Source organism: Triplophysa rosa, linkage group LG17 (genome assembly GCF_024868665.1).
Source record: "Triplophysa rosa linkage group LG17, Trosa_1v2, whole genome shotgun sequence".
NCBI classification, from domain to species: Eukaryota; Metazoa; Chordata; class Actinopteri; order Cypriniformes; family Nemacheilidae; genus Triplophysa; species Triplophysa rosa.
Window position 1 is genome coordinate 8,277,743 of NC_079906.1, and position 26,421 is coordinate 8,304,163.

Below are 26,421 nucleotides of genomic sequence, written 5' to 3' on the forward strand. Positions count from 1 at the left end.
TTGAATTTATTTCAGTATATTGTAAATGTATTGGATTTGTGTAATTGAATTATAATGTATAAACATGATAACACTAAAAATCTGGAGTAAAGAATTCACAAAAATCTATTTTAAAGAGATTTCAAAATCAAAATATAAAACCATTTTCGGGAAGAAAAAAAAACATTTGTTTTTGTAACTGGACATTTGATTCAAAACCATACAGTTGGTGAGATTTAGGCCCTGTGACAACTAGAACCAGTGTTTCCTACACATGTGCCGTATTTTTTTGAAGTGGCCAGCATCTGTTTTAGATAATAATCCTTTGGAGTAAACTGTGTTTTCAAAAAAGTCATGAGTAGTGAGACTTATATGCGAGGAAGGTGATTGGTCGAGCAGGATCAAGCTCGAAAAAATAAAATGAAAAAATAAAAAATCACCCCTTGTCAACTATTCCGTGTCAGAAAAGATGGCAAATGTGAACACACCCTAAGACTGCAAAACAATTGTCTTTTTGATTATTGTCTTCTATCAATGCCAAAATCGCGAGAAACAGAGCAACGTGTGGGTCAGTAGGTTCGAATGACAAATTCTCATCACTGATGAGTTCCTCATTATATAAACATTAGTTCTTGTACTTTGTTAATCAGTGCAGCTGTCAGTGGGGCCAAGAAATGATAAAGCTCTTTATTCTATTGAGTTGAGCCTGTGCCGCGAACATTCAGATCAATGACCGGGTCGATGAGAGGCATCTTTTGAGTACAGCAGATGCAATGATGTGCAATCATGAAGCATTTGATATTTCAGTAGTTAAAAATCAATACCTTTGTGTAATGGGCTATTTGGAGGTACTGTAAAAAGTATGATAAGCGAAGAAAATGTCCATCAAAGATTCTGACGGATGTGATGTGTTTTGCACTGAGCTCATGTGAAAAGTCCCCTGCTGCTTTTTTTAAGTATGGCCTTTGGTGAATAAATATGTTGCGTAAGAATGCTAAAACACAGCAGATGCAAACACAAAAAGCATCAGGTATGTTTCTCTGAATGTTTGTTTTATTTTTATACAAAAGTAAGAGCAGATATGAAAGTAAGAGGGACTTTTCATGTAAGAATTTAGGAAAAAAAACTGTTTTAATTGTAGTCAAAGGTTCCCCAGAAATCTCAGTTGCTAACATTCTTCCAAATATCTTTGTGTTAAGCAGAACAAACACATTTATACACGTTTGCATCAGCTTGAGGTTGAGTGATTCATAACAGAATTTTCATTTTTGGGTGAACTATCCCTTTAGTTTTTCAGTCCTGCTCTCCAGATTCACTGTAGTGCAGAGAATATTTCCAACCATAACAAATCAGTTCATCCAAACCTTGATTTGTTGGTTCAGGTGTGTTTTATTTGGGTTGGAGCTAAACTTTTCTGGACAGAAAGTAGGCATGGGAGTAGGCCTAAAGACCCCTCTTAGGTTCTGCTAAGCTATGCTTAAAAAAACATATTATTTCTCCGTTTCAGTGTTGGCACTGTTTGCAATACAGTATATTATAACATACTCATATAAGTCATATTTGAGACATGGAAACTGCAGAAATACTTCAATGAAAAATAGAGAGACATTTTGGAGTGTATAATAAGCTTGAACACTTTCTCTATATTGCTGTTAATGTTTGAATTACTTGCCCAGTGGCACATATTTGTCTGAGAATTGAATTCATTGTTGTAAAAAAAAAAATGTAATGAAGGAAGAGGGAAAATGTTAGGAACGTATGGCCTGAAGATGCTGCAACTTGCATAAATCAATTTTGCAGAATATTTTCCCTTAACGTCAGTTGGATGCACATAAAAAGCATATCCACAAAAAGAAATCATTTTGAAGAGAGAACATTTACTGTCACTCTAAATGTGCTGAATGACAAACACAGACAAAGCAAAAAGAAGGAAAAAATAAACATTAGCTTAGATATCTCATCTTCGCTTTTTTAGCTTGTTTTCACTTACAATGTAGAATATTTCACCTGAGGGTTTTGGAGTCAATATGTTATTTCACTGTGTTGTTTGTTTTGTATCTGTTTCTGTGTGTTTCACCTGGTTACTGCATATAAACATATAATGAATTGAACGCTTGCATGAATTGAACGAATTGAACGCTCACTTCACTTCACTTCACTTCACTTAAATAAAACCGAATACAGAATTATATCCATTTGTTAGACTTTCCATGCTATTGGACTGGATTTAAAAGGATGGCAAAATTTGGTCATCATTTACTCATCCATATGTCATTCCAACCCGCATGACTTTCCATGAAAATATTAGAGCTGCACTTTGACATTTAATGTAAGGAATTGTGGACTATTTTTGTCAACAGTAACCTCCCGCTTTCGAGGATCGTTTAATTTCTTGAAATGTCTTAAATTAACATGACGTATATCATTGTAATGTCTTTAGCTGTGCAGTTGGATCGTTGAATCAGTGTATACTGTACACAGCGAGTTCGCCAGTATGAACGCACGTTGCGTTCAGAACGACTCGCACACGAATGACTCATTTGAACCGATTCATTTAAACTTATTAAACTTATTAAACTTTTCAGTCACTAGCGAATATAAGAGATAATTGAATGATTTAAAGTGAACCGCAGAGAATGCAAGACGTGAATGAGCTTTGCTCATTTTATGGAAGCATATTGGTTGCTATTTTCAATTTGAAATGCAATCCGCAAAATGGCAATGCAGTATGTAAAATGACAATGCAATTGTGTATTTAAATATACATTTGAAATAACATATGTGCAACATTAAGTGTAAAATGAAAATAACAATTCAATTATATCAATTACATTTGTCAGTTCCTACACTAGTTTTAATATGTTATTTAAATGGATATTTTTAACGCTCTTTAAGTTGCAAAATTAAAATGAAAAATGCATTCCCCGGATTGATTATATATGTTTAAGATAGTCAAGCAAAACTGTAGCAAAATTAAAATTCTAATGTTATTTTCCCTAAATGTACATTTTCATTTACACACAGCATGTTGGGTTTTGCAAAATTCAATGTGGACTTGAAAATGCATTTCGAGCTGGCCACGCCCCCTCCCCGGTACAGCGTCATCATTGTGTGAAGGCGGAGCCAGCCAGAAAATAGCAACCAATATGCTTCCATATCATTTAGTAAAACTGGTTAATTCAGTTGGCTATTGTGGGCTGAAAAGTTAGTTGAAAATGGTAAAAAAGCTTTATTTTATTTAAAAAAAAACACATTTCTGTTTGGTTTAATAAAAGTAATGTTTTATATAACTTAAAAATTGTAATTTTCATCAAATTTTATTAGAACTTTTAATATGTCAAAGTCACTTATTAAGCCACTTAAAGGTACGGTAGGCCTTCGTGTGTGTGTACAAGATCAGGATGGCACCACCAGGGCTGGACTGGTAAAAAACTGCCCTGGCATTTTTTGGCCCACATCGGCCTCATTTTGAGCCAGGAAAAACCCTGTAGCAGTGAACATTACATGAGCTTCTGCAGCAGAAGACCGCAGTAATGATACTTCATCTAAACAGTGTGGAATGACAACTACTGCCCCAGTGCAAGACAATACAATGACAAAATGATGATCGTTCACAAAGAGCTTCAAAAAATTCTCCTGATAGCAGAGCTCTGTTCAAATTTGTTAGCCTGTAGTCTCTCTGTAGCCAGGTCATATGGCTCTCACATAATGGGGCCTAATTGCAAGCAATTACAGGGTCCATTATAGAAATAATGGTCACAATTTATCATCCTCACAGACAGAGTCGAAAAGGGGAGTTTTATATGCTTAAAATGTTAGATTTCCCAGTCTTTTAGGAGCTGCTTTGAAAGAAAAGATCTACAAGAGCCATTAATTAATGTGTTAATTTTGACATCAGTGGATTTATATGTGAAATTCCCTATGTTTTTCAAATAAGAAGTTGCTTTCTGAAGCTGCTGACACTATAATGGCTCGCTCGTCACACTTTGTACACACAAAGACATTTTTTAGTAAAACTCCTAAAGCCGTTTTTAGGATGGTTTCCACAATGAGGGTGATTCCAGGTTTTATTAACCTTGTGAGGACTTTTAAAGACCCCCCCATACACATGCATGCACGCTCACATGCACACTCACACACATGCACGCGCGCACGCACACACACATAGTGTTGTCCTCCATCATTGGGAAAATTTCTATAGAACACATAATTAGCCAGAGCTCTGCAAAGTCCATTGATTTGTCTTTTGTTGTGATAAATTATCTCTCACACTTCGCTCCATGTGACATACAGCACATTGAAAGTCAATAGGAGCCCAGGGGCAAATATTCCCCCTCAGCTGCCCTAAAACACTCATGTTTGTCTATGTGTTTGTGGAACGTGTGTGACACACTCTGATAATATCTCTGTCATAATCACAGTCCTCCAGTTGATCTGTTTTGTTAAGTGTTGTCATGTATTAATGTCCTGACTTGATGGATCTTGCTGCAAATGTTGGGTTCTGGGGGTGTGGGAATGGATTAAAAAGCTGGGATGACATAGTGAGGTATGAGTATTGTTTATCTTTATAAAAAAAAGCAAAACAAACTGCATGTGGACTACCGGGGGCGGGGGGTTGGGGGGGCGGTGTGGGTAATATTGGATGTGTGTGAGTTCGTAACTACCGTTCACTTAAGATTTTTGTTTCCTATGACTACAATATACAATTATAAAACATACAATGTATACAAAATAATACAACAACCCAGAATGGAACAATGATGATGTATCCCAAGCAGCTCTCCACACTATTAAATTTACTATGAAATGGCAGTTTTCTTTCTTCGCACACATTCAAAACAAATGTTCACATACAGTTTTTGAATGAGAGTGTATGTAATTATACATGTTGGAAAACCAGTGCATTGCACAGTGTGCTCCTGGTAAACCATACAGTGTTGAAACCAAATGTCCCCGTGATAGTAATACCAGTAATTTTTGACCTTATGGGGACATTTTTTGATCCCCATGAGGAAATAATTCAAACTAAATTATGTTTATATTTAAAAATGCAGGTTTCCGTGGTGGTTAGGTTTAGGGGTAAGATTAGTGGATTGAATGTTTGTGTACTGTAAAAAGTTCAGCAAATGTAATTTTAATGGTCATTTTCACGTTTTTGAAATAAGGTAAAACAAGTAAAATGTCTGAAGAACACAGAACAGGCTTTTCTCAATTTGGGGCATTTCCAAACCAGTATAGGCGCTTTTCAACCATCCAATGGGAGAAAGGAACAGGAAATTGCCCACTTGATCTTTGCAAATCAATCAAAGAAATCAATCAAAAACACCTATCCCGGTTTTAAAACGCCCAAGTAATTGTCAAACACCTCTTTTCCATGAAACATGGAAACCCAACATCTGTGTGTGTAGGTGTGTGTGTGTGTGTGTGTGTGTGTGTGAAGGGGTTTCAGATGTGCGTTCACTATCACTCAGATCACGCAGCACCTTAAGATCATCAATCAAAGAGCTGTAGATTCTGATTTATTAATAGCTTATCTGAGTTATATAGAACCATGGGAGGTGAAGGGGCTGTTGCCTCTTTCTGCAAAGAGAGAGAGAGCGAGGCTTTGATCATCTATGAGAGGCAACACAAAGACAAGCTGATCTTAGATCAGGTCAGACTGCCTGGGATGACAGGCACAGGGGACAGTTTGCCCACCCGCCGCTGATGTCACATTACATCTGTATGACACCGGTGATATGAAAGAAACCTTTATAACATTTAGATGTGGAGAAACGAGAGAGAAGTGCTGTGGAGTGGCAAAGCGGATATGATGATGAATTATGGATTTAACATGATACAGGCCTGCTTGGATGTACATCAACATGTATATTTCAGTACTTGAGGGGTAGTTCACCAAATGAAAATTATTTGATCATCTACTCACCCTGAGGCATGTATATTTTATGTATGGTTTGTATTCAGCTTCATAAATACATACATACTGTACTTCACATGTGTATCATATGCATCATCTGAGTGGGGGGAATTATTAACAGTAAACAACACCTTTTTTTCAGACTTTTAATGCCATGCAGATAATAACTGATTGATTCCTCCCAAGACATGACTGAATTTCTTCAGAAATTTTTAGAGCTCATATAATGCTGCAATACAAAGGCAAAAGCAAAAAATGCCAAACTTGAAACTGAAAAAGTTCTTTGGTTTTAGTGTGGATTTAACCGTACAATGGCGGTTCCCATTCACTTCTATTGCATGGACACAAAACCAATGCAAATCAATGAGTGCCGGCGCTGTTCGGTTACCAACATTCTTTAAAATATCTTCTTCATGTGTTCTGCAGAGGAAAGAGTCATATAGGTTTGAAACGACAAGAGGGTTAGTAAATGATGACACAATTTTCATTTTTGTGTGAACTATCCCTTTAGTTACTACGTAATACTGATATTTGGTGATTTAAGTTACATTCTCCAGATGTACAAGTAAGAAAAAATCAAACCTTTAAGAGGTAAAAAGGATGAAGATTGTAGGTAACTTAAATGGGTGATTTAACGCTGTGTCATGCATTCTGACTTCTTTACACTGTTGAACGTGCTTGGCTTCTCATGCTTAACATGGTCAACTTGTCAAAAAACGCATACGTGCATAATGTAAACAACACAAATTTATAGACTTATAGTGTCCTGGAAGGTTAGTTGGGGTTACAAAAGTGTGAAAACGCAGTAAAATTTGTTTATGTCGTTAAGATGAAACCGTCTATATGTGGATCGAGAAATGTGCATGATCCTATTTTTTGAGAATTGTATGTTGGGAAACGATCCACCTATAGCATTGTTCATGCATCTCATGATCTGCAATAACTCTTTATTCCCACTGCAAGCATGTAAACAGAGACACACGCAGAAACACACACACACACGCACGCACGCACGCACGCACACACACACACGCACACGCATGCACACACACATAGTAAATGTCAGTTTGTCAGGGAGTATGGCTTTAGCTCAGACCTTCTGCTTGTGCCAGTAATATATGACATTATACACAGCCCCAACCATCTGCTGGCTGCGTCTATTCCCCCTTAACTTTCTCTCTCCCTCTCTCTCTTTCATCTGAGCCAATATCTCATCATCTCAGCCAAACAACCTATTTAAAGTGACATGTAATTCAGAGCAAGGATGGCCCGGAAAAATGAAAGCGTTCTCTCCTGCACGAAGGACATCATAGCTGTGGAGATGCTCTCTCTGGCTCATTGGGGAAGATAGATGACTTTTGTTTACTGTTGAGACTTTTCAAGTAAAATTCCACATGCCCGTGGAGACTGTATTTGCTGAACTGTGTTTTTGGTCAAAGATTATGTTTGTGGGTAATCCGATGGCAAACATAACCCTTCTAAACAATCTCTTAGACATGCAGTTGGAACGTGATCAATGTATCTCAAATGAAAATTAAACTGCCATCCGAATTCTGTGCACTGCACTGGATAAATGTGTCATACTTTACGGGTATGTTCCAAAATCTTATGAGATGCCAAAACAAAGTATCTTCCAAAGCATCAAGATTATTATAGTTTACTTAAGCTAATATGTTTGAACATTTCTGGCAATTGAAATATATTTTAATATTGGCCTAAATAAATTAAACTAAATACACTAATGTTTATAAACTAAAATAAGTTTAAGTTGAGGCACTAAAATTATTATCTGACAATAAATACAAACCAAACTTAAAACGAAACATACATGTACGCTCAAAAAGGATCATATTTATTTAAAAAAAAAATATATATATATATAAAATAAAGCTAATAAAATTATTAAAACTGAAATAAAAATCGAATAACTTCAAGGCAGAAAAATGAAGTTGCCTACCAAACAGAGCTCATTACTCACCCATCAATATTTGGAGTAATAGTGATGTCTGTATTTCCAACAGAGACTGGCACGACATGTACTATACACAAATAGAGTACGCTGAAACATTTAAAAACAGTCACCGGCACAAACACAAAAACCTATAGTTAAATCGAACACAGCTGCAGAAGATACAGCTGGCTTCATCTAAAGAACAGCTCAAATAAAACAGTCATTAGTCTTAATCTCAAGCAGGGTTATCTGACTCACCAGAACCCCTTGTTTTTCTGATGTTTTCCAGCATTGAATGGGCATTTTAAATGAATGCAAGATTAATCTTTTTCTCTGGCTGGTATTTCTCATTTTGCTTGCAAATGTCACATAAGACATGCAGCATGCTCAAGCTTCAATTTCCTAAACATCCAATGCTGTTCGGGAAACACCCATTTACAAGGTAAAATTTAACTGACCTGTGGTTTTAAAGAAGATATTCTATAAATTACAATTCTGGCAGATTCTTGAGGAACAGAATTGCAGTTCCACACATTTTCGTACACAAAACCAATAGTGGGTCATTGTATGTTTTTATAGAGCAAATTGAGACCGTATAGGTTGATGTTTCATAAACATTCACTGCCCTACAACACCCTGAGCTCAAATGTGAAGCGGTGACCTCAGGTAAATCAGCATCACTGTCGTCATTCTTTCTGTGTATGCTGTGCTGTGGCTTGCTACAATGTGTTTATAATGTAACCTCGGGTTATGGACAGAACTAGATCCTGGCTGCTTTTTTAACTCTATATTTGGGGTCACTGACAGGGCTACAGCTAGACCTGCATTAGCACATAGGCCCTGAGCTTATACATCCATCATACAAGTGAGCAATTCTGTATTTCTACTGTATGTTTTTGTATTCTTTTCTTTATGCCCTATTTAACACATTAATTGAGAAAGATGTTCTTTTGATGTACTTATGTATAAAAAAATGCGAGAGCAAAATCTTTGTGTGTGAGCATAGGCCCAAAAAGTACTATAGTTAATGTGATTGCTTTTGATAGCAAAAGATAGCAAAAGAAAAATCTTCAAAGAAAACAATATACACAAAAAATATGTTGGGTAGGTTTGAAATTATTAAAGGGATCCTTTTATGTCCTTCTACAATGTCTTGAATTTGTTTAGAATTGGTTGCTGAATAGGTTATGCTTGATTGTTCATTAAACACATTATTTTTATTACAGTATTTACAGTATATTGCATAACCAGGGGTGCACATAAGTTTTTCTATCTGGTTCTCAAGAGAGCACCTGGAGATTCGGTTTGGTGCTCACATTGCACATAGTGTGACAAATTATATTTACCTATTAAAAATAAAAGTAAAAAAGTAGTTACTTTTTAATGAACAATAAACAAAATAATAAAGTGGGATAATACTATATTTATATTACTTTAAAGTACACTTAAAATACAAAGATAAAGTATTTCTTCTTGTTTTTCTTTTTACATTAGTAAATATTAATTTTCAACACCAATTTTGAAACCTAAAACGACAACCTTTTTGGTTTTTGGCAGGTTGCTGGGAAGTGCACTTGCGAACGCACATGGAGACTTGCGGTGCGGAGCTAGGATCGAGTATAGCATAGAGAAACACAAGCTGCATGCAAGTGTCAAGTTTAAACAGCTTGTCCTTTTAGAAAGTTTAAGAGAAGCGGTGTTTTGGTAGACGTGCAGCGCAGCGCAGTTCCAGACATTCACAGAGGCTGCGCGTGCCGCGTGCTTCTCTAGTAACGAAAGCAGTACCAACAAAGACGGGCTACCAATAGCCTACTCCGTTTTTCATCATTTACACCCAGGTCCCGTTTATCACCGGGAACAAACGAGACATCAGTAGTTTTAGCAGCATTCAGTACAAACGTAAATCTTATCCAGTATTACATTTAGTCGGTCTAAAACAGTGATTGTGCATCAAAAGTTTTCAACCATGTCAGTACGCAAATGAGCGTTCTAAACTTATTTACAGACCGCATTTTCAATTTTGTTCGCGCATGCGCACCTGCGCACCACTTATGTGCATCCTTGTGTATAACCTTTTATCAAAAAGGCTTTGGTTGGTTAAGCTGGCTTTGTCTGTTGTGATTGGCCACCCGCTTAGAGCCTGGTTCTGAAATGACCCGCCCATTTCCATAACCACAGGGTGTTACACAGTATGTTTTTTGTTTTATGTAATTGATGGACAATTAGGGAATAAATACTCTTCGGCATGGCGACAATCACAATGAAAGCAGCTCAACCACACCTCAACCCCTTTTTTGTGCATGCCTTGGGTGGGAAACACTTAAAGGTGCAGTGAACTGGCCGAAATTTATTGTTTTATATTATTGTCTGATGTCTACTTATGACGTTCGCGTGGTTTTTACATACGAAAACATCAAAATAAGTAATAGACTATTTTCTACCCTGATTTTGAGGCTGGCGGGAGAAACGCTCGGTTTGTAAGGGCGGGCCGCATAGAAGACTTGAAAGTAAACGTCCACTGCTATGATTGGATAGCAGCTTGCGTAGTTGACTTAGTTGGAGCCTTCTGTGAATTTGGTTAGACACGTAACGTTACGTAATGTGATTTTACTCAAATTTACGGACTTATTTCCAGGATGTGATGGCAAGGCTTTGCGTATAGTTTGTATAGCCTAGTTGTATGGTGTTTAGTGATATATGACCGTACATGTCAGCATTTAAGGAAATCATGAAAACTATAACATTTGAGACCCGCGATCGCGGTGATCTTCTGTCCACTTCGCGGGTCTCAAATGTTATAGTTTTCATGATAAATAAACAAACGGTAGACTCCCGGCCAAAACGACAGTGTTGGCAGATATGGACATGACCCAGCACCAGAAATAATATCAAAACACTTCAAAACAGCCTCCATTATTAGGTGGATAAAACGGTGGATAAAACCTTGAAAAATGATATATGAGCCCGCCAAATCACACCGATTACAATTATTACAAATGACTAGAGGTCCCCAGGTAATACTATTAGGGCATATCAAGCGATATCTAACAAAGCAATAGTGACGCACAGTACATATGTTTTACTCACATAAGATTGCTGCGCCATTCCTATCGGATCCAATATTGACGGCACAGCACTGCTTTTTCATTTTAGTCTCTCCGCAAAACCAAGCGTCGACCTGTGACTTGTTCAAGGAATCCGTGTTGAAATGAAGCGAACAAACGCTCAATGTTTTCCCCACGTGAGCTGGATCGTTTTTAAAAATGAACTTCAACCACGCATTCCTACTGTAGGAATCCGAAGGAAAGTTAAGCTGCGACTGTGTTCTTCCACAACCAGGCACTGCACAATATTTTGCGATCTTTAACGGCATGATGCTTGCACTTGCTCTATCCGGTTCCGTGCAGCTTGTGTTCAGTACTGTCATGCGTGAACCAGTGGGCGGGGCTCGAGAAGTAGGCGTTGATATTCTTCTGCGGAGGCGGTGTTCAACCTATCTATAACAGGTGCATTCCAGGACCTGGCGTTCGCTGAGCCTTGTGTCAATAACAGTTGTTATTTCAGTAACAAGGGCATTTTCAGGTCTGACACTTACAGGATGTTCGCTTAAATACGATTCCCTCTTATATAACAAAAGCACAGGATAAAATTGTGGTCCTAGTTTACTGCACCTTCAAATAAGGAATATTGTGATGTTAGACCTGACAGAAGAAGAACGTTGTAGTTCCAATGATTAGTTTTAATGTCAGAAAATTTAGAGTACACTTTGAGCCTTGTAACAATACTACACACTAAATAAAGTTCACTGTAACTAATCCAGTAAAAAAAACGAGGGGCTCTAGAAACATTCTGCAAATTAACAGTTTTTCCTGTAAAATTACACAGTTTTCTCAGTTTTTCTTGTAAATTTACTGACTTTTCTGTAATTTGAAGGGTTTTCACCATATTTCAAAAATAGACTGTAAAAATGGGGGCGCCAGAAACCCGTAAATGACACGTTTTTCCTGTTTTTCTTGTAAATTTGATTTTTTTTACCGTATTTAATTAAATATGTGAACATTTTGATAATGAAACAGTAAAATTTTATTTACGTTATACGTGAAAAATATGTACAAAGTGTTGTAAAAGGAATAATAGGAATCTATATATAGATACAGTAAAATATCGGCGAAATTTGAAATATATGAGAACCAACAGCTTAGTTTTTGCAGGAACTCATTTCTTATTTCAGAGATCTCTGAAGAAATCAAATGTGCAATTAATATATATATACATAAATACAAGTTACGATTTGTCCGAAAATGTTCTTTAAATTATTATGCAGGTAAAAATTTTGCAAACGACAATAAATTTGAGTCATTTATCATATATTAAATTTGTAGGGTCAATATACACCACACAATAACTCATTGCTAAAATTTGCACACATGTAACAGGGGGTTAAGATATAAGATATATTTGGAGATTTCTGGTGACTAACTCAGTGGAACATACAGTATCTTTATATCATATGAGAAACGATTCCTGTGGTTATAATCTGTCAAAGCACAAGCACCTGTGTGAACTTAAAAGGAACCAACTTTAAACATCCACTAAAACTGACTGAAGTAATTGCGAAGATGTACAGACACAGCTCAGCATTATTTCTGTACAGATGTCACTTTGTTTAAAATGTGGTTATCTATGCAGTAATTCATCTTTAACTGTGAAACAAACCCTTAAATTATTTTAGGCCGCTGTATTTATAGTCCAACTCATTCCTGATTCGCAAATCTGTCATGCATTTTCTATGCCTGAGCACGTCAAACCACTCAAAACACAGATGTTCTCAGCAGACAATCTCAAACATAAGTGACAACCACCTTAGAATCGAGTTCTTTATGTAATCAGGTAAAACCAGTTTTGGTTCTTCTCAAGGTGTCTACTTAAAACCACGTGGGTTAGAGATTAACCACACTGACAGGGTCTGGGTTGGGTGGTGAGCGAATGGTCTTTCTTCAGGGGGACTCATGCTTGTCACAAACTATTTGGAGCGCTAGAACAGTGCAGATGCCGACTGAACTAAAAGCGCAGTGGAAGATATCATTATCTGTGTAGGGAGCCACCGAGTGTTTCAGATGGTCTATTCGGTTTATGCCAAGATGTGGATTGAACCAGGGAAGAGGCGTTGAGTCACAGACAGGCTGTGTAAACTGCAGCAGACAGAAGATAGACAGCGAACACCTGGAAAGATGCGATATGTGAAAGAATGTATATGTCAAGTAAGCAAGTTGGCGTTTCACGGCCTGTCAGATGTTTTGACTGCAGCCGGCACAGTTTTGACTGTACTCTTTTCAGTAAACACTTACTAAACAGCATTTCTATAAATCAGGCAATCTGTAATACGTCTAATTTACATAAAAGTGGGACGTTTCTTTTTACGCTAATCAGGTCAAGTCTCTCCCACCTCACGTACCACCCACTGCTGTTGATCGTTGATCGTGACAGCAGAAATTAATCTGATAGGACACTGGACATATATTTAGATGTGTATATTTAGATATTTCAGTGTACACGAATGTGTATATGTGTGTCATTTTTGTATTTCAAAGCCACTTCAGATACCAGGATCTTAGTGGTGGAGAAGTATGCCGGATCTTGGTAGACAAAGCCAAAAGATAAAAAAGTGTGTTGTGCAAATTGTGTTGGCATACAGTATGTGTAAAAATATTTTTTGTGAACCAGGAGCTAATGCAGTGTGTGAATAAACAGTGCTATGTCTAAATTAATTTATTTGAGAATGCATTAATCCCTGCATAGCTGATAACACATGCATGCACTTGAGGTTATTGATACACATGATCCAAGAGTACACATGTATTTTTTATGTGTTTTGTTCTCCTTCCGTGAACATATTTTTGTCTTTATATCTTTATAAATGCAAACAATTTTAGCCCTGAAACTGGTATTAAGTGTATTAATGATTATTTAGACTCAAGGTCTGCCCTGTTCAGTGGATGAAAATAACACAAGCTACACAGTCTTAAAATGTCTTATACAGTATATCGACTGAATTTCTGTTGTGGGTTATTCAGATCAATCCTTCAATGCAGGTAAAACACAAACAACACTTGTATTCTTGTACAGTTTAATAGTGATTCGCCAAAGAGGAAAACGGGATCAGAGTTGCAAGTAGCCATCTCATAAAATCCTGTCAAATTCCTATAGAATAACATTTCCAGTTACATTTCTATAGAATTACAGTTCCAATTACATTCCTGTGAAAGTCAACTTTTGGTGTGTCCCAATTCGCCTACTTATATTCTGCACTAAAAGTATGTACTGTTTTAGTTATGGAAAAGTATATACATTTTAGTGCAAGGGGCCATTGTTGCCTAGACGACGCTGTGATCATGAACTTTCACGAACATCAAAATACAACACTTCCTTGCATTTAAGTATTTATTCATTCATTATTTCATATGTAGCCTGATGTTTACGCTATACTTACATTTTTTTATTTTATTAAAAATTATAAATGATAAATTCATACTTCAAATTTTTACCGGAAACAGACCATCCAGGTAATTTGAGAAAACTCATTTCAGCATCCTATTATTTGGGACATACTAATTGTTCTTTGACATACTCTTCAAAGTACTTCAAACTTCAAAGTACCTCTGTATATCAACTGCAACCTTACAAACGAATGTACTATCTGCACGGACCTCCTGTGATCCCGCTTTTTTATTGACAACAGATTCTATGTGATAGAAGAAAATATAAGATCAAACAGCAATGTTTGTGGCTCTCTGTTCGCACCGGCTGTCAGATGAACCGAGTATTCATTTTACCTCGAGATAACAAGAAGGTCAGAGTCTGTACATTGGAATTCATCAGAGTACCCCACCAACAGAAGGAGATAGGCAGGATCACGGAGGTCCTCTATGTCGGAGCACATGCAGCAGCAACTGCGCACCTGACATGACCTTGTCTGTACGGGGTTTGGCCATGTACAGCTCTGCAGAAGAGGACTGTCTGATAGAGGGCTCGGGGAAAAGAGGATGGGTGACTGCTTACACGATGACAACTCGACTTGGGGTTTACATGAACAAGAAAGAGCTTGGGGTCATTCACTTTAAAGAGATTAAACATTAAAATCCCGTCATGATTTACTTACCCTCAAGTTGTATAAATGTCTTTGTTTGGTTGAATGCAAAGAAAGGTATTTGTTAAAATGTTAGCAACTGACATTTCTGGGGCATCATTGACCACCATAGTAGGAAAAATAATTGTATATTTTTTGTTCTGTTTAACCCAAAAGATGATATTTTGGAATTTAGGAAAGCAAACACTTCTCGGGCACCTTTGACATTGTCATTTTTCTTACTATGGAAGTCAATGATGTGCCAGAAATGTCAGTTGCTAACATTCTTCCAAATATCCCTTTAATGTCCCTGCCACATATGTTATAAATAAAGTATCAAATTGTTTTTTAATGTTCTTATTTAATAGACCATGATGTAAATGTTTTTTTTAAACATTTTTTATTTATTTAACATTTATGTGATGCAGATTTGTATTGATTTAATTTTATTATTCTTTACTTAATATATTATTTTGTAATGAATTGACAATGTATGTTTTAGATTTCTTTTGACCTTTCTTATCCTTTTGTGCTCCCTCCTGTTAGGCATCTTGTTGTTGTTGTTTTGCTAATTGGCACTAATTAACAAAAGAAATGATACAAATACATATTATTTATTGGTTTAGGCTATAAATGTTTTAGTTTTTGAGTTTGAAAATGTAATGAAATTTATTACTTTACAATACAGACAGATAATAAGGGGACTGCAGAACAGGAATGATTTAGCACTTTACTGAGAAGAATACAAAGTTATTACCATTCTTTTACACCATTCTGAGTTTTCTCCATTTTTCATTTTGTTATTCACCAAGTCTTATTTTTGCCTCTGTGAAACCATGATTATAAAAGCCTAATCTCTTTCTAACCAAAGCTTGAGGGCATATGTTCTTTCTCCTAGTTACACTGGAGCCTGATGATCATGTTAGATCATTTATAGTAGCAAAACACGGTTGAAACCATGTTCTCTTGCCAAATCGAATTCCTGTTCTTAAAAAGAACCCGATTGCATTTTGTCATTATGGAATCCCAACGTGATTATACTGCTCTGGTGCAGGACTGGTGAAGAGGACCTGCGTCTGGAGACAAAAACACTGGTCAGTTTGCAAGATCCGATTATGTGGATACTAGACAAGACATCTCTGAATGACTTTGGCTTGATGACAAGTCTATTGTTAAGACATGAGAAATATAATACGCTCGGGATTAATGGTGTATGTTTACATGCTCTCTATTTTTATCTGCTTTCAAAAGCTTGTGTAGCTTGGAACACAGATTTGGTATCAAACCAAAGGCTTTTCGAAAACGTACACACAGACGATTTATTCCTAGTACATTGAGTCTCTGCTTGAAAAAATCTTGCCATTAAGATTTTTACATTCATAAACACACCATCGACCACAAATATTGCAAAACAACCAGAAGGTACTTCCTAAAACATCAAAGGACATCTATTTTCCCTCTTGGTGGTGTGTAATCCATGTGCGAGTCTGTCAGCGTGGTCTAAATTTGGCTCAGTCGCTCACTAGGGCCCAACAGAAGCTTAATGATACCAAATCTGTGGGATTCTTACCATGCTGAAACGAAGGACATCGGTCTAACCAAGGACACAGTTAGCTTGACAGATCAAACACCAGAAGGATGGGAAAGAGAGATTAATTAACTTGAAAGCAGATGAAGGATGATGTGGGACCAGATCCAGGAGCAAGCAAGCTTTAGCGTAACCCCACATCTCCAGTATCGGTGAAAAGATTCATGGATGACAGCTGGACCATCAGTCAGTCTGAAGTGACCAATGCTTTTTGTTTACCGACATTATTCAAAATATCTTCTCTTGTGTTTTGCTGAAAAAAAGAAAGTCACACATGTTTGAAATGACATGAGGGTGTAAATGAAGACAGAATTTTCATTTTGGGGTGAACTATCTCTTTAAGGATTGTTATCTTTATTCTATTTGTATAATGCTAGGGCTGGAAAAGACACAGGTTTATCGGAAAGTTTATGGGAAAATGGGAAATTAAGTTGAAATATGACCAAAGATTATCAGTTGTCTGTATATTTTTAACTGAAAATCTATCAATTGTGTTGTGTTGCAGTCTCTTAAAGATATTGAGAAGTCATTTTAAGGCTGGTATCTCAACCGTTGAACACATGGATTATGAATGCCAGTAGAGAACAGCTAATGGTTTTTTGCCAAGACGCTGTAACCTTTCAAGTCAGGGGAATCACAGATGGTGTCACAGAACCACAAATTATACTGTAACTAGAAAGATGTGTGATAAAAATACGACCGAGGTCTTGAGTACGTTTCTTTAATATACACGCACTCTCGCTGGCCAAAAGACTCTGTAAAATTGTATAATGGATTCAGTTATTTGTGCTAAACCTTGACAATACCTTCCTCTCTTCACTCTCACCTCTTTTATCTTTGTTTACCACCCTTAAATGTCATTGAACAAAGAGGTTGGAATTTAGAAAGCTTTTTGTGAATTGAGGGTATATCCAGTCAACACTCAACGACAAACGGCACTCCTGCTTTTGGACGAGTATTGGCTTGTGGAATCCATGTTAGTGAGACTCCTGCTACATCCATTGTTTTCGTCACATGGTCCAGGAGGTACTGTCATGTTTTACAGGGTTTGTTTTTACCCTCATTTCCCTTATTTAGAATAGTTGTGGAAATAAATATATAAAATATTTAGCCGCTTAAATAAATATGAATTAATACAGATGACAAGCATTCAAAGAATGTGCACAAGGACAGTGTAGTCAGACTCTGTCAAGTATCTGTCTCTTGTTTCCCCTAGTTGTTGTGGACTTTTAGTTTGTATTCCTTAGTTCCTGTTTCCTGTGTTATGATGTAGTTCTGAGAGGTTCGTTGAGACTGCAACGGTAAAAAACTATGAGTGACTTATCTGGAAAGTGAGTCTGGTGGGCTAGGTCCAAGAAATCCTGTGTGTGATTGTCAAGGGAGCGGCAGCCCTGGCGTAGCATGAGTTAAGCGAGCTCCTGGGGGTACAAGATCTGCTGGATCCATTGTTGGTCTGGTATTCTGTAAGGATGAGACTGGAGAGCTGGATCCAAATGCAGTATTTATATATATATATATATATATATATATATACAGTATATATTTAATAAAACCAAAGAACACATGTACAAAACTCAAAGAGACAACGAAAGAACATCCATACAAAGCAATAATACCAGACAAGTAACAGGAGAAACACAGGGGTATAAGTACACAAACTAATGAGGGTTAACAAGACACACTTGGGAGACAATCAACTGGGAAGCAATGAACAAAAAGAACTACAATATAACACAGGAAACAGGAACTAAGGAATACAAACTAAAAGTCCACAACAACTAGGGGAAACAAGAGACAGATACGTGACAGACTCATTTACTGCAACCAGATGCTAATGATGAGTGGGTTTGACTTGATGCGACACTGCGCAGACCAAAGTGCGCATTCACACGGAGTACTTTGATGTCATACGATGATCGGTCTGTGTGGTGCCGTCTTAATTATGTCTTCAAGGAGGAAATACTGTCATTATGAGTTACAAGCACATGAACGACCAAGCAAAGTCATATTCAGCAGAGAAACTTGGAATTCTAGGGCTGTGTCTACAATTTAGACAGCTAACAAGACATGCAATGACTTCGAAGGCAGCATTTGCACATGAAGGCATCTTTGGGAAAAAGTTTCAGACCGGCTTTATATGCATTGAAATGAAATTCTGTACATAGAGAACACTTTGGCGATAACCAGTCGAATATTCGAAATTTACAACTACTACTTGCTGAAGAAATGCATTTCAAAGTTGTTAAAACAACCCCCCCCCCAAAAAAATGCTACTTTATGGATGCTATCTTAATTTGTTGAGCTCGACCCAATCACATTCTCCAGGGACGCACATACACAGGATTGTGGGATATCAAAGGCAATGAAGGATACGTATACATGTATCAATCAGATGAGAGTATCGCCGGAGACTGGAAGTAAAGCAAACATTTGGATTTTCTTACGCTGGAACGCAGCCTCTAATGCAGCATTTTTCAGTTTTTGGACTTGCGACATCATACAGGGATGATGTGGATGATAGGAAACTATTTAGAGTTACATTCTGTATTTCAATCATTTTTAATATGCAATTTATGGAGCACCTTATGAAAAGTCCATATGACTGCAAAAAGAATAAAAAATGACAAAGATTTCCAAGACTTTTGTACCTGTCTGGCCACTTTATAGTTGTATAAACTGATGTGACATTAATGTGACCCTGCCAGTGAAAATCCAGTGAAAGTCAAGTTTTATTATCTTTAACATTGAGTCAGGCCATGTCAAAGATTATAGATTTTGAGACTTTTTGAGACTATTTTCGAATTTTGCGACTTGAACGCGTGTCGTAGTGACGAATACCTGAGCTCAGAGGTACTAGTCGGGTCTCCGAGGTTCACTTGAAGACAGCATAAGTCGACCTGATGTCTCTAGTACAGAGGAAACACACCCAAGACTTGGTTGAACGCCTAACGTGACCCACAGATATTTTTATTACATTAGGTCATCTGAAATCATGCCTTTTTATAACTCGTGACTATTTCCACTGCATACCCGCACTCAATCGGAAAACCTCGTCATTCATAACATATTATAAACGCACCATTCCCTTTGTATTGTACAGTGGTAGACGCAATCTATACAACATAGCTGTCCTCTTTTTCAAAGTTGCAATTTATCCTCGGCTCCTAAGCTTATTTGTTAGCCACCGTGGACGCAGTACTGTGAGTCAGATCGTTTGTCCGCGCCGTGATTAACTCTTCTATTGCAGGATCATTGAACATGTGGGATGAGCGTAACGGGGGCACGTGCGCTCGATTTTACAGTCGCTCCTCGGGAGCGCACTGCCTCCGCCAGAGCGCGCATTGAGGAGTCAGAAGTCTGTCCGTATAGCTCTGCCATCTGAAGTTTCTCACTGTCTTTGCTTGGGGATTTAATTTCGAAGATAAACGGGGAGCGGGAGTATATTTCCTATAGAGGAACAGTATTAAGCCATGCGTTTTAATTCTGTATCATTTTGAAATATCACAAAGCATCAGCATTGGGGGAATATGTCTCTTTCTAAACGAAACCACGGGTAACGGTTTCTACGGAATGTGGGCTTGAGTTCCCCTCCTGAGCGGAAGAGTGAACTTTTCTCTAATAAATGAGGCATTGGATTATTTAGACTGAAAAAGAAAACCATGGTTCGACAAACGCTGGATGCAGTTTGGGATTTTTAAGGTCAGAGAACGTTTAGACAACAGCGTTGGTATTTTAACAGGACAAAGCAGAATACGGTTATTTGGAGGGAACATATGACAGGAGGAGCGCGCATCTTTAACGCACACGGATTCCCTATCATAAACAGCAAGATGTATATCTATATTTACGGCGTTCTGCTCTTTTTAGGTAAGTTTCTTTTTTAATTGCATCCTGCAAGCAAGAGTTGTTGAAGTTCAAACGAAAGCGAATTTCATTTCGTTTCATTTAGTGTCATCTTCCCCACTGAAAATAACTTTGCTTAATCGTCATAATTTCATGGGAAATCATATTTTGACAGCTCACGTGAAGATAATGTCAAGTTTACCACGGAGCAAAAAACCTACATTATTTTGATCTCATATCTGTATCCTATTTCTTGTGTATCTGTATCCTATTTCTTGTGTATCTGTATCCTATTTCTTCTGTATCTGTATCCTATTTCTTGTGGAGGTTATTATTCGGAAGCGCGTAGCCTAATACATGCCGCGGCGTTTTATTTCCCCAGGAAACATTATGTGCTTATCTGTCCTAACAAAAATATAACAACATGTCTTAAAATATAAAAAATATGAACTTTTACACGACGTCTAATTTGTATCTCATTAGAATCTAATAGTTCTAAATCCGCGTTTAATAGTCGTTGATTAGAAATAAATCGTAAATGAAGGTGAGAAATATCAAGGTCACTTTGTAGATTTATTACTGCCAGTTGCACACCTTTGTGCGCACTATATGACGAAACTTACACTGAATGTTTAAACAGTCTGCGGAACATATTTACCACATAGTACATTTTGTAATTATACATTAACTTCTAGTTACTCGTAGGCCTACTGTACCTTCGTTATTCATTTTACGCCGAACTTCTTTAAGTGCATTGTTCTGAGTAATATAGCTACTAATAAACAACGTTTCACTAATGATTTATAATTTGTTGCATTGCTTGTAATTAAAGATGGCTCATATTGCTAAAGCAGTTTGTTATGGTAAGGAATATGTATAATCATCTGTAAAGGGCTACTTAATCTCTTTCCTGATCATCTTTATTTTCACGCACACACTCTTAAGCAACACTTAAAGGTCTTAAGATATAATTCAGCTTCTCTTACAGTCTTCTCACATGAGTGAGACTCTGGCCAACGATGTCTCGGAATATTTTATTATGATTATGAAAAAAATAATGATGCATAAAAATGCTTAGAAAATTATACATTTGAAATGATACAATTTTGGTTAGTATAGTGATGTATTTACACCTGTAGGTGTCACTAGTGAGTTGCACCTCTGTTAAAATGACCCAAAGACCAAAAGAAAATCTGCACACATGTACAAAAAGATCTCTGTGGATCTTTTTGTAGCGCACTCATACACTATTAATGAAAAAGTGTAAAAAGGCTAACAGAACAGAGTCATTTTAAAGCTATAGCCTAATTTGAAAAGTGCTGAATAATGGCCTCAACAAGAAAACCTATAAATATATTACAGTGTTGTCAAATATTGTGTTGTAGTGATATAATGAATGATTCAATGCTATAATGACTTTGAGGCATGTATTTTATTCTTGGGCTGCACCCTGAGCTGTCAAGCTGTCTTTGTGAGTCATAAAAATGATTGCACAATCATCTGGGTTTTGCCACTGGTTTTACAGTCACTAAATTGCCCCGTAAAGCTGTAAATGTGAATGAGTGTGAGACTACACTGAGGAAATCCAGTCGTTAATATCTTCATAAAATCATTTGCCACAGGTGTGGACCAATACCTGATTTTTGCAAATTATCCTAGTAAACATTATTATTTCGCATTAACAAATCTCATTTTAAGTGAAAGACGTAAACAACACCTGAACTCGCACCTCTCCATCCTCTTTCACAGATGAGCTAATGTTCTCCATGTCAAGCTCCTCCATTCTTTCCGGGTCTGGGCACCAGGAACCAATCGACTGTTTAAGGGCCAACGAGAACTGTAACCAGGACCAAAAATGCAGCCAACGCTTCAGGATCATGAGGCAGTGTCTGGCAGGCAAGGACAGAAACACCATGCTGGCCAATAAGGATTGCCAGGTAGCCATGGAGGTGTTGCAGGAGATGGCTCTGTTCGACTGCCGCTGCAAGAGAGGAATGAAGAAGGAAATGCAGTGCTTGCAGAGTTACTGGAGCATCAACATAGGCATGACTGAAGGTAGGAGCTCTTTGGGATTATGGAAGTATGGTAGATGCACTTCATAGATCGCAGAAAAAAATAAGGGTGAGGGAGCAGCAGAGAGGTCCTAGTTGTCACACTTTTTATGGCATATTCACTACATGTTGACCTATAGTAGGGCATGTTGTCAGTGGAATTTAAGCATTGAAACAACAATGAAGCATGAGTGACATCAAATCATTGTTTTGGCCAACATATATTGTTAATAAATTGTATGAATGAAAAACAACAACACATCTGCCCTATAATGAAAAATACCCTTGTCTTTCAAACACACTTTCATTATAGGATTGACTTCTACCAGAATGCATCCTAGCATGGATCCTGAGATATAAGCCCCTGTGACAATTAGCCCCCGTCATTCTTTCATCATACCGTGCACACAACTACTGTATTAATATATAATATACACAGCAAATGGGGAACTATGGGAGAAAAGTAGAGTCCAGTGACAGTACATGTGTAATCTGAGTGCATTAGCTGGTAGTGCTGTCAGGCCCATAAATGAGAGGAAACTGTCCTCACCAGAGTAATGTGCAGGAAGAGGGTGAAGAAACGGTATTGCGGTGTCATGTTGGCATGAGCTGAATTTATACAACCTGCAGTTTTGACCAAACACCTCAGTGTGATGTCACCGCGCAACTCATCTTCCTCATTCTTGTGGATAAGAGCTGGTGTGAAGCATAGCAAAGAATCTAGTTTATTTGGTCTGTTTGTTTGTGATTTTTCTGCTGAAATGTTCTGATTTGTAGACATGCAGACATTATTTTTATGCATGAAAGCGTGTCTCATTTTAACCATTTTATGTTTTTGTGAGACCATTTTAACATATGTGACTCTGAACTAAAAAAACAGTCATAAGTAGCACGGGTATTTTGCAGCAACAGCCAACAATACATTGTATGTGTCAAAATGATCGATTTTTCTTTTATGCCAAACATCATTAGGATATTAAGTAAAAATCATCTTCCATGAAGATATGTTGTAAATTTATTACTGTAAAATGTATCACAACTTTATTTCTGTGAGTGGATGCAGCATAATCGGGAGAAAAAATGGCCGGAAACACACTTACAAACTTCGTTCGCTGCTGCCCGCTCTTTAGGAATTACCCACTCAAGTTTGGTATCTGTGTAAAGTTTATAGAATTTCAGCTTTCGGGTTCATCTACTCACCACAATGTCATTACAGCGGTAAGCCAATAGAGAGCATTAAAACAAACCTGTTTCTTCTTAGCAACGGTCACTATACAGCGCCTCTCATTAACAACTTAATCAATTTTCTTAATAATTAGATTTTTTGCATTCTCAGATTTTAAAATATTTGTCTCTCGGCCAAATATTGTCCTATCCTAACAAACCATACACCAATAGACCAAAGCTTATTTATTCAGCTTTCAGATGACGTATAAATCTCAATTTCTAAAATTGACCCTTATGACTGGTTTTGTGGTCCAGGGTCACATATGTGCTAATAATAGTCATTGCAAAATTAACCCCTTATTTACAATTCAAAGTTCTTGTAAGCCCCCCTCCCATTTTCAACACAAAGCATATGTCCGCTTTAAAAGTGTGACTGGTGTGGAAAGGAGAAATCACTGTCATAATACTGGTTTAAGGATCATTTCGGGTCTGAACAGAGGGGCCATTCAATTCCAGGATGTGTCAGTATGATGTCAACTCAGTTAACAGAGCACACATTCACTCTGATGAACGCACAAACACCCTCAGGTCTTAAATGCAAAATGTGACGCCACCAATTGATTTATTGAATTTGATACGTCTATTATGAACTGCTTTGCAAGAAACTCAGCATCTAAGTCCACATCTGCCCTTTATACATTAGTGAACAGTCCATCATTGTAGGTAACATGGCTTCTGTGCCTTGTGGTATGGGAATATTCTTTATTGTGGTCCTGATCAAGCAAACCGTGTGGAGTCAAACTGATTGATTGACCTATTTTGCAGCGGTACGCCATGCCAACCCCCATATGAACAGTGCAAAGCTTATTGGCTCTAGTCCCTCAACACTGTTAACAAGAGGTTATATATTGTTTATGAGATAAAAGTGCATCCCTTATTGCCTTGTTAGGCACTGTTCTTGCAGACACATCACTGCATCACATTCCAATTCATATTCTACTTCAACTTTTTTCAGCGAATATTTCTGTACTGTATGAAAAAATTATATAATAGTTTACATTAATCCAATTTTAGACTTATATGGGATTACTTTTGTGTCAATAAAAATTAACGCAAACTTTTAAAAAATGAAGAAAAAATATACAATGAGAAAGAAAAAAAAAACACTTTGATAATGAAAACAATAAACTCAATTGCAAGAATGTTACATGATTTGGGCTTTCCGAGTTTTCGTTTATGCTTCTCAAGTTTTCGTTCGCCTTTCTGGCACAAATCTCACGTGTGGGCGGGAATTATGGCCACTTTACTCTCATTGGTTAGTGAGATTTGGATTGACAGCTCCCTGACCAGGAAGTTTATTTGAAAATCATGTCACATACTTGCAATTGACTTTATTGTTTCATTATCAAAGTGTTTTTTTCTTTCTCATTGTATATTTTTACTTCATTTTTTAAAAGTTTGCGTTAATTTTTATTGACACAAAAGTAATCCCATAGACTTAATGTGTTTATCAGTGGCTTCGTAATGTCAAATAATAATTCCTTAGATAAAGATTTTTACTGTCAAAAGCCGAGCCTTTTCATTACAAACGTAGCTTTTCTGCTGACTTTCTCATTTTATCGATCTTGTTTTTTGCCACGACTTCACAGGCACATTTCCCAGCAGGACAAAGCATGCAAAACGTGCTGAAATATACAGTTAGATGCATCACAGAGCTGGATACAGTCAATGAAACCTAAACATAAATGAAACTGCTAAATTGTGCTGATAAATGGTATTTCACATTAGTATTTATACATCCATCTATCAGTCCAATTAGTCTTAAAGGGACAGTTCACCCAAAAATAAAAGTTCTGTCATCATTTAGGCTACTCACCCTCAAGTTGTTCCATATCTGTAATGTCTTTGATCTGATGAACACAGAGAAAGATATTTGGAAGAATGCTTGTAACCAAACAGCTCTTGGCCACTATTGACTACCATAGTAAGAAAAAAATACAATGTAGTCAAAAGTGGCCCAGAACTGTTTGCTGTCCTACATTCTTCAAAATATCTTCTGTTGTGTTCATCAAAACAAAGACATTTATAAAGCAATTTTTCCCATGATGGTAGTCAATGGAGGCCAAGAACTGTTTGTTTATAAGCATTCTTCCAAATATCTTTCTCTGTGTTCATCAGAGCAAAGACATTTATACAAATTTGAAACATCTTGAGGGTGAGGAAATGATGACAGAATTTGTATTTTTGAACCGTTCCTTTAAGAACTTTTCGTTGCAAACATGTACCTTTGGGGACTGACAGCTGAGTTTATTCAATGGGCTTTATGCATGCGTGACTTCAGCGTTTCACAGGAAGAACCCTAGGCAGTTTCCGGTTGGGGAGACTTAAAGCAGAGAGAAATGGAAAAATGAGAAAATAGTTAAACAGTGGTATATAGAAGTGCTGTTCTACCGTATTTGAAATGATACTTTCATAAGTTAACATTTCGTTATAACATTCAAATACGATAGAACGCCACTTCTACTGTATATACCACTGCTGAGTGCCGCAATGTACAGCATCTACTAAATGTAACTATTTTCTAATTTTTCAATCTCTCTCTGCTTTAAGTCTCCCCAACCGGAAACTGCCTAGGGTTCTTTCTGTGAAATGCGGAAGTCACACATGCATAGAGCCCATTCTCCACCAATATCATAACATAAGAAAGACTAATGCTTTGTGTATTATATGTGCAACAGCGAGGTGGGAATGCAATGCAGAGACATAACCTGATAGCGAACCAGTAGGCTCTATTAGATT

The 26,421-nt window shown here is 37.2% G+C and overlaps 1 protein-coding gene across 1 annotated transcript in view; it reads left to right on the plus strand.

Annotated features, from left to right (window-relative positions):
• The first annotated feature begins 19,830 nt into the window (after positions 1 to 19,830).
• gfra2a (GDNF family receptor alpha 2a) overlaps positions 19,831 to 26,421 on the plus strand; it is a 74,966-nt gene continuing 68,375 nt past the window's right edge. Inside the window, 2 exon segments of the mRNA XM_057357527.1 lie at positions 19,831 to 20,428; positions 22,154 to 22,459. Coding sequence (XP_057213510.1) covers positions 20,335 to 20,428; positions 22,154 to 22,459 — 400 coding nt within the window. The 5' untranslated portion in view covers positions 19,831 to 20,334.